Genomic DNA, 9,655 nt, shown 5'->3' with positions numbered 1-9,655 from the left:
AGGAGGTTTACTACTTGCCCTGACTCAGACTTTTTACTAAACCCGCTTTCTTGAATACCTCCCAATTCGATTTGGTTTCGTGTTTTTAGAGGGTTACTTGTTGACCAATAGTTCACTTATTTTGAGCAAAAAACACACAGACACACTCAGATCTTTCACTGAACCATTTTAACATTAATGTCATGTTTACATTTCATACTCTCCCAGCAAAAAACTCAAATTTAGAATTCAGAGAAGCATTTAGTCCGACTCAACAAGACAGATATGACAGAAAGCTGTTTTTCCAGTCTCATTCGCCTTGTTCCACCGTAAAGCGAGGTATAAATGCGCAGAACTTGCTCACAGTCGCACAATTCGACTGTGCTTTCTAAATTTTGGATAGCTTGAGCACCGCTAGTCACACTTTGCAACGTTGAATAACAGGGAGGAGTGGCGATTTTCGGTAGGTGAAACATGAGTATGAGGTAAAGGAAACCTACTACTCTAAACAGAGCGTGGTTTCAGGGGAGCAAGGTGGTAAGAATCAAAATTAAAAGTTTCATTGTCATTGAACAAATGTACGAATAAAACGTTGAACTAAGTAACCGCGGTTAATAACTCGCTATTTTTTGTCGTAGCTTTACGTGTTTAAATGTTCTTTGTGGCTTCTGCACGTTTTGAAGTGAAGCCAGTTGTGTATACCGGTCTAACTGTGGGACCGACACATGCCGTGCTTTGCTTTGCAGACAAAAGTGAAAGGGTATCGGGTCATCCGCTTTGCTGTACGGACCCAATAAACGAAACAACAAAAATGACCGAAAACGGCTACCATCATGAGAGGGTCTTGACAGTGGACACCATGAATCCCAGAGTGAAAGAAGTACAGTATGCTGTGCGTGGTCCTATCGTGCTTCGAGCTGTGCAAATTGAGAAGGAACTCAAAGAGGTAAGTCTCTATCTGTGTGTAGGAGTGTGTGGTCAGTCTTCTGAATTCCGCTGTTTTTCGAAGCAGCACTTTGATTTGTTTTATTTGGAGGTGTCGAAGTTTGGTTAAGTCTGAGTGTCGTCCACTTTTTGACAAGAGGGGATGTCACAAGTCAGAATCCTCTCACTAGCTGACAAAATTTTATCAGGCACCTCGCCAAGTACACAAGTCCCTTCAAGAATATGCTTTTATCTGAACGTAAATTTCATCAAGAATTTTTATAAAAATACGGAATGTTTGTGTTAGAATTGCTTCATTTATAGCTGCATGTCTACTTGAAATTACCCTCCCAGATTTGACTAACCCACCTGTTCTAGAGAGAGAAACCCTCATCTACTCTCTGACTCACAATTAAACACACTGCTTTTGGCAAAGCCAGACTAAAAAGGATCCCCAGCATCTCTGGCAAAGTCTAACTTTTACAAAACTTTTATCTCTTGTCACTTGACACATATACACATCAGAAAGTAAGATACAGTAAAGATGGTGAATCATAGCCTGCAATATATAATAAGCAACATATTATATGTTCACTATTATAGAAATATAATAGTGAACATTTAAAATGTGCTAAGATGAAAACGTGATAAAATAAACAGCCATTTGTATCTTAAACAAATCTGAACCAGGTACTCTATCTCTGTATCCCTATCCCTAAGTCACAATGCAAATTAAAATACTCAGCTGTTAAAACTGGCATTCTTTTGTCCAAGTTTTCGTGCCATTAGCCTTCTCAAAATAGTACCTGAAGAGTCGGAACACTGGGCTTTTTGCCATGTTGTGTCTTTGGTCCCTGAGAATGTTGTCCAGAATGTTAGAATTGATTTCTCCAACAACCATTCTCTACGCAGTTGTCATGCTCTGATAGAACTTACTGTCCTAAAAGAGTGTGTCCTTTGCTTACTTTACTAGTTTATTTTTACAAAATATGCGAGTCTCCTTTGCCATAGTTTTTGTGAATGATAGTGTTTATCTGAATATCTCCACAAGAAGTTTTTTGATCCTGGTGTTCAGTGCCTCTTGCACTGTAGTCTGGGTAAACACAAAGTATCCTTTTGTACTTTGTTTAACACATATAAAGCAGCTTATACAAAATAGCCATGACCAAATCAGTGATTATTTATTTGTCTTCAGTGCCTTGCTGTTATTGTTGTGGAGTCAGATAGATAGGACCCACTCTAACATGCCCTTATCCTCAGCTGCCTAATCATGGTGTTTCATTTTTAACCTTGAACACTACACTGGAGTAGGATGGACTGTGTTATTTTGTGGTGGTGTTCTTGAAACGGTGTTTAACAAATGTCAAAGAGTGAGTTGCTTATGTTCAGATCAGTTAAACACACACAACAGTGTCAGTCACGCACACTGAGGATCTGGCCATGTGTCTTCTGTCACATCAAAACATGCATGTAATCACATTTGGTATTATGTAATATCCTAATCAACCCAACTTCAAAAAGATCTTTTTTTTTTTTTTTTTTTGGTAAGGGGGTATTCAAGCTTGGCCATCTGGGAAGCTTGTTGAAAAGCACTAATGATTCGACTTTATTCAATCCAGAGATGTGACCTGCATTTATGTGTTCTTTGGAGCCTGTTGAATTGTCAAACAAGTGCTGACAAACTCCAGCCTGAAGTCCTAATTTTTGCACAGGGCACATAAGGCTCCACAAACCCCAAGACAGCTCAGTCATTTTTTGAAGTGGAACAGGTGCAAACTTTTTGTCCATCTTTCTAAATTCAGCCTCACAAATGGGCTCAGGACGATTTTAACAGATTTATGCTACTCACCTACCACAGCATGTTTGATTAGGTTACACAATGTCCACGTTGGTAATCAGCGGCCTTTTTGTCTGTGCTACAATGTCAGCCCAGTACAGAGAGCACACTGGGTCCCAGTTGGGTTCCCAGAAACACTTTGCCCCTCAGTTTCTTTTCATTGGGTAACGGCTGAACCCCTCGCAAGCCCCCTCGCCAGTCCACTGCGTTTCCCCCTCACAAGCCCCCTTGCCAGTCCACTGTGTTTCCTCATCACTATGCCAGGTCTGCTCAGGAACGGGCTCCAGGCCATGTGAGCAGGCACTATGCAGCTCACCATGAGAGAGAGAGAGAGAGAGAGAGAGAGAGAGAGAACAATAGAGAAGGAGAGAGAAGGAGAACAAGAGAATGCATGACAGTGACAAATGTATTAATTGTTATGCATTTAAATTTAAAAACAGAATAGACAGGACTGCAAGACTTCCCCAGACAGTTCAGAGGAGGTTACTAAAGTGTGTGTCAGAGCAGTAAGAGTGAGAAAGAGAAAGAAACTGACGGACCCTGCTGTAGCGCTGAGGATCTCAGCCGGGAAACCTCAACGTTTCCGTCTCTTTTTGGTATTTATTGTAAATGAAAGTGTTTTTAAGTAGGGATGCAGAGGTCTGTGGCACAACAATAAGAAAGGATAATTGAATTCTAAAAATGACTCTCATTGTAATTTCCTGTCAGGCTGTTTGTTGTAACTGTTAAGTTGAACTTCTGACTGGAGTTTTAGGCTTATGTGACCTCAAAAGTACAGCACTTTTCTTGAGAATGTCAGAGAATATCAAACAGCAGTCCCAACCTGGTTTGATACCATAAATCAATGTGTACAGCTGCCAAAACGTGTGTCATAGTTATGTGGGGTTTTTTTTCAGCTGTGTGCAAAGATACCGGTTCTAAGCATGTCTGCTGTTACTGTGAACTCAAATACACTTTTTCACAGTAATGCAAAGGGTGTGGTCCTATAGACACAGCTATGGCATTGTTTCCAAGTCTTGTTCTTGAAACACACAGCTAAGTACTTTTTCAGGCCTTTCCCAGATCTGACATGCCAGCAAATCAAGGTGACTGACAGTTAGTACATGACTTCTGTGATCATCTGTGTTGAAGAAGAGTTAAATTTAAAACGTTCAATGCTGTGTGCTTCCAGAACTGTGATTAGGGAACGCTGTGCTATGGCACACTCTCCGTCTGTGACTGAACGGATTGTTCCTTCACTGCTCAGACTGGCCACAGTCTTTCTACAAACATAGCCTGGCACCATGTCACCCCCAACACGCTCCGTGCCATTGGTGGGATTTTAGGCAACACCCACCCAGATCTCACCATTTAGGGTTATCCAGGAAGTGGACTTAGTTTTCAGTGGAGAGGCGCTGGACTGAATGAGTTGTTTTGGCAGATTTGTGCACGAGGAGTTAGACCCCTCCCATCCCCACTCCCCCCAACTTTCAGCATGACATGTGCTTATCTAACACGCACAGCTGTTGTACATGTAAGATAAACCGTGTTTCTGCTCACAGGAACGAGGCCATCACCCGCATTTGAAGCAAAAATTATAGTTGGCAGTAATTTAAGCCTATTAGAAAAGAAAGAAGTTGTGGAGCTATATTGTTTGCCAGTCAGACAATAGGGACAGAGTCAGCTTGGGTGATAAACAAGCTTATTTAGGCCTAAGTTATCTGCTAATGTCCAAGTTTGTGTAAGAGTTGTATTGTTTATACCTGTTGTATTGTATTGTAAATCCGTTAATACCTGTTGAATTGTACTGTAAATCCTGTTGTAATATGTAATGAGGTAAAGGTGCTATTAAAACACGTTAGTTGGTAAGAAAAATGTCTAAAAACTGCTTGTGGTGCGCTCAAAGGCTGTTTAAAAAAATCCTCATGCCTCTTGACTTTTTAGTCATTTTAGCATTTGATATTACCCGATTTTTTGGAACTTGAAAGCTTGACAGCTACCCACTGTATAGGTCTACACTCAGTTGACTGCTTGAAATGCACTCACTTTCTCTTTCTTGACCTCTGTGTCTGCAGGGAGTAAAGAAGCCTTTCACTGAGGTTATTAAGGCCAACATCGGTGACTGTCATGCCATGGGCCAGCGTCCCGTCACTTTCCTCAGACAGGTGTGTTTAACAGTCCGGGCCCTAATGTTCAGTGTCACCTTCTACATGTGCACTCATCTCACCGTTCAGCATACAAGTCAGTCATCGTCTCACTGTTCTCCACCCCTTATCTCCTTCATCTGTCTGTAAGGTGCTGGCATTGTGCACTTATCCAGAACTACTTGAAGACAACAAGTTTCCAGAGGACGCTAAATCCAGAGCACGTCGCATTCTTCAGTCCTGCAGCGGAGGGAGCATCGGTATGACCGCGCAGCCTGTTTCTTTGTGTTCAGGTTGCGTGGTCGAACATCGGTATAACAATGCTTTTCTTTGTCTTTTTCCTCTTTCCTCTCCCTCCGTCAGGGGCGTACAGTGCTAGTCAGGGGATCGAGGTGGTTCGACAGGATGTCGCCCGTTACATTGAAAGAAGAGACGGTGGCATCCCTTGTAATCCCGACAACATCTACCTCTCCTCAGGCGCCAGCGATGCCATTGTGGTAAGCGCAAGCCTTTTGATAGCGTTCGCTAACTACCAGTCTCATCTCGGTCACCTTTTTGTTTGAATTACGGTCGCTTTAAACGCCTCGTTGCTCCTTAATTCCTTTTTTTTTTTTTTTTACCTTTTTGTTATCTTGTATTATTTTCTTTTTCTTCTGTCACACCTAACGGGTTTCTCTCTACCTATCCCTCTCTCGGTTCCTCCTCTCATTCATTGCCCATTCATTTGACCTTTTACTTCTTCTGATAAGCCTTGCATGGTGTCCTTCTCTCTGTAACAGACCATGCTGAAGCTGCTGGTGTCAGGTGAGGGTCCTACGCGTACAGGAGTAATGATCACAATCCCTCAGTATCCCCTGTACTCGGCTACCCTGGCCGAACTGGGTGCCGTGCAGATCAACTGTTACCTGAACGAGGAGAAATGCTGGAGTCTTGATGTGAATGAGCTTCACAGGGCCCTGGAGGCTGCCAGGAAACACTGTACACCACGCGCGCTTTGCATCATCAACCCGGGTAACCCCACCGGTATGTCTCCGCACCAGGCTGTTGTGCCGTGTGACCTTTCGTTCTTTGTCCCCCCCCACGGCCACGCTGATCAGTTCCCACGTTCCTTTGCCAGGTCAGGTCCAGAGTCGAGAGTGTATTGAGGATGTGATTCGGTTTGCTGCTGAGGAGAACCTGTTCCTGATGGCTGACGAGGTATGGCAAAAGCAGAACTAAAGATCTGACCCGCACCCTTCTGTCTCTTTTAATTTAAAAAACTAGACGTGCTTATTTCAGTCGGACAATTTTTTTTGCAGCTCTTAACAAAAACATCACTCTCTGATTTGTTGTTTATTGTCACTCTCTCCCACCCTGGTAATTGTTCAGGTTTATCAGGATAACGTGTATGCGGAGGGCAGTAAGTTTCACTCCTTTAAGAAGGTGTTGTTTGAGATGGGACCAGAGTATTCAGAAAAAGTGGAGCTGGCGTCTTTCCACTCAACATCTAAGTGCTTCATGGGAGAGTGAGTAGACACAGACGTATGGAGCAGACACAGACATGTGATTGACACAGACATATAAACGTATCTGTTGTCACCCACACAATCACACACACCAAACACACACACACACACTCAGAGATACATTGTCTCATACATTTGGTAATATTTACCATGTAACAGTGACACCACTGGGTGTAAAATTCTGCTACACATATATAGTACTGTCTCTGTCCTTTGAAAGATGAAACGTGTGTTTATGTATTCCACACAGATGTGGTTTTCGGGCAGGCTATGTGGAGGTAATTAATCTGGATCCTGAGGTGAAGGCACAGCTGACTAAACTGGTCTCTGTCCGGCTGTGCCCCCCAGTGCCGGGACAGGCCCTGCTCGACGTTGTTGTCAACCCCCCCCAACCAGATGAGCCCTCGCATGCGACTTTCATGGAGGTTCATATTTGCTTATTTGGATAGTGTGTCTAATCTATCCATGCATGACATATGTGCAATTTGCACATCCTATTTTGTTGCTGTTGCACTCCCCAGTGGACAGTTTAGGGTTCAATAAATGTAGTCTGAACTTATATTCCTACAAACTTACTTTAAAAACCAGTTACGGGTTTGAATGTGGATTTCATGCTGACTGTGCTGAATTGTCATGTTCCGTTTGAAAATTACCTGCTGCAGCAGACTTTCGGTTTGACATAGCCTTTTTCTAGGAAAAAGTTGTATAGGTGTAGCTGCTGATTGAAGTAATAGTCAATATGAATGAGTCACGATACCAGAATTGTGGTAGTTCATAGCAACAACGGTGAAATTCCACGATTGTTGATACAATATTTAATACCATGGCAAGATCAAAAAACCCACTCAGTGTGTACCCCATAATGAATTTAATCTTAATCTTAATCTTAATCTTATTCTTTGTTAAAGAATTTATAGTGAACTTTTAATGAAAGTTCTTCCCTCAGTCAGTCAGAAAGGTGTGAGGTACCACTTTTGACTTCAAACTAGTTTTTCTACAGTATCAGCAGTACTGACACATTGTCTGAATTTTGGCATTGACTTGCTACTGAAGTATCAGTTCTTGGGACATCCCAAGCATAAGTGGTCAATGGTCAATGGAAGTTTGTATTTGTGTTTTCGTAGTTTTGTGGAGAGTAGATTGAAATTGTGATAAGTATTTGTATCTCATGGTGCCATTCAAGGGAAGTGTGTGTTATTCTTGGTGTAAACTACTAACACAAGAGGTCAGCATACCACTTTTCATTAAAAGTTACTAAATGGCCCAGGAAAGCGTGAGAACAAGAAAAACTCTTAACGCAAACAATATGTTATCTAAGAACCTTTGGTGAATTTTGCCCTTGAATTGTCAGGCCTTTTCTGAATGAAAGTCCCTCTATTAGATTGATGTACCGTAACTGCAAACAAGCATCATGTCATATGAGGGTGTGTACATAATGGCTAATAATTATTTTAATACTGTTTGTGTAGGAACGCACGACGATATTAACCAGGCTTGCGAACAAGGCGAAGATGACTCAGGAGATTCTTAACCAGGTTCCAGGGATCCAGTGTAACCCGGTTCAGGGAGCCATGTACACCTTCCCCCGCCTCAATCTCTCACAGAGAGCCATCCAGGAAGCCAAAGTATGTATGGCTTTTTACAGCCTCTGCCTGTTTGTCTGTCTCTCTCCGTCTCTAAAGACTTTATATCTGTGCCTTTTCTTTTTCTTTCAGTCCATATCCAAGAAATGTTGTTTGTTTGCCTGTGAAGCCATTTGGTTTTTTTTTATACTTTAGTTTTCTGCCTGCTTCAGCAATCAAACTGTAATGTAGCTTTTATGTGTGCTAATCATTTCCCGGCATGTACTGACTTGATCATGTGTGTTGTGGGGTTTTTTTTCATCGAATTGTTTTTCTAAGAATATCCTCCTTTTCCTCTACCTCAGAGGTGAAAAGTGGTATTACGTGTTAGTCATAGCAATCCTGAGAATCTCCTTTTTGGCTCCCCCATGTTACATCAGCAACCAGCAAACGATGATTTATGGTGTTATATTGTAAAAAGGAATGTCCAAACCCCAAAATATCCCTCCCTCTCTCTTTCCCTCCCTCCCTCTCTCTCTCTCTCTCTCTCTCTCTCTCTCTCTCTCCTACATTCCTTCTCTTTCGTATACACACTGTCTGTAGGAGAAGGGCCAGGAACCTGACATGTTCTACTGTATGAAGCTGCTGGAGGAGACGGGGATCTGTCTGGTTCCAGGCAGTGGCTTTGGACAGAGGGAAGGGACCTACCACTTCAGGTCAGGCCTCGGAACGTCCATCTCAGCTCAGAAGCATGAACAAAAAACACACAGTCTCTCACACTCTCTGTCTCTGGTCCTTTCCTTTCCTCCTCAATCACTGTTTGTCTCTGTTTCAGGATGACCATATTGCCTCCTCCTGAAAAACTGAAGATAGTCCTGGCCAAGGTGAAGGAATTTCACCAACGTTTTACGGAGCGGTATTCTTAATCACTTGTCTTCCTGTTCACACACCCGGCCTCTGACTCAAACACAGAGGGTTTGAACAGCAATGAACATTAGTGCCTTTAGCAGTGCTGTCAAAGTGATTGAACGTCGCTGTGACATGTTAGCTAAACCTCAAAAACTGTTTGTGTTTAACAGTCAGCTGTTTAACAGTGTACGCCAGCCTTGGCTCACTGGTCTTCTCTACTTGAGAGGACTTGATAAGGGAGGGAAAAAAAACAAGCACAACATCTCCATTTGATGAGTTGGAAGAGTTTGTGTTTAAACTATTTTAATGTATTGTTTTAATCCAGGGTACTTCATGTTGATGTGATGATGTGACTGTTTACTGATTTTGAAACAAAAAGCATTGAAAAGTATTTGTAGGAATTTTGCAAATTTTTCAAGGTAAAAGTGACTACGTTGAAGGCCATTGTAGGGACTCTAACACTAACACTGATTTCCGTTAGGTCATTTGCCCGAGGCCTGATATAATTATAATTTAGAACAAGAGGTGTTTATTAAACCGTCTAAATGTAGCGATTTTTTTTTTTTCGAAATGTGTTCTATTCTTCATGTGAAACTGGAATTAAAGTGTCATGCTCTTTCTAACATTGTCTTCTTTTTTCATCAACTGACGTAATGAATTCTGTATTCCGTACTCTGTAAGAATTCTGTAGTCAACCCTAATATAAACCACACTGTGTTTCATAGGAGTGCAGTAAACAAATGAACTTGAAATATAGTAATATAGGCCCATTTCCAAACCCTCAGTTACATATAGAATTCTAGGTATTATTGGTAA

General features: G+C 41.9%; 1 protein-coding gene across 2 annotated transcripts; it reads left to right on the top strand.

Moving 5' to 3' along the window:
* Positions 1-407: 407 nt before the first annotated feature.
* Positions 408-9,099, top strand: si:ch211-217a12.1 (alanine aminotransferase 2-like). 2 transcript variants are annotated; one of them, XM_030773846.1, is made up of 12 exons: positions 408-442; positions 726-925; positions 4,795-4,884; positions 5,015-5,123; positions 5,227-5,360; positions 5,643-5,886; positions 5,981-6,060; positions 6,232-6,368; positions 6,619-6,793; positions 7,838-7,993; positions 8,534-8,646; positions 8,766-9,099. In XM_030773846.1, the coding sequence occupies exons 2-12, from the start codon at positions 791-793 to the stop codon at positions 8,854-8,856; spliced, it is 1,464 nt and encodes a 487-aa protein (XP_030629706.1). In that variant the 5' UTR covers positions 408-442; positions 726-790; the 3' UTR covers positions 8,857-9,099. The 2 variants fall into 2 exon arrangements, with proteins under 2 accessions (XP_030629706.1, XP_030629705.1); XM_030773845.1 differs by lacking the exon at positions 408-442 and adding an exon at positions 461-516.
* Positions 9,100-9,655: the final 556 nt, after the last annotated feature.

The sequence above is a fragment of the Chanos chanos genome, chromosome 5 (genome assembly GCF_902362185.1).
Source record: "Chanos chanos chromosome 5, fChaCha1.1, whole genome shotgun sequence".
NCBI classification, from domain to species: domain Eukaryota; kingdom Metazoa; phylum Chordata; class Actinopteri; order Gonorynchiformes; family Chanidae; genus Chanos; species Chanos chanos.
Note: the sequence above shows the minus strand (reverse complement) of the source record. Positions and strands in the feature narration are given on the sequence as shown.

What these genes read in the sequence shown, in the direction of transcription:
- si:ch211-217a12.1 (XM_030773846.1), top strand. Translation starts at nt 791, where the DNA reads ATGACCGAAAACGGCTACCATCATGAGAGGGTCTTGACAGTGGACACC. An exon ending in TTGAGAAGGAACTCAAAGAG is followed by an intron (nt 926 to 4,794) that starts GTAAGTCTCTAT and finishes CTGTGTCTGCAG; the next exon opens with GGAGTAAAGAAGCCTTTCAC. An exon ending in GAAGGGACCTACCACTTCAG is followed by an intron (nt 8,647 to 8,765) that starts GTCAGGCCTCGG and finishes TCTCTGTTTCAG; the next exon opens with GATGACCATATTGCCTCCTC.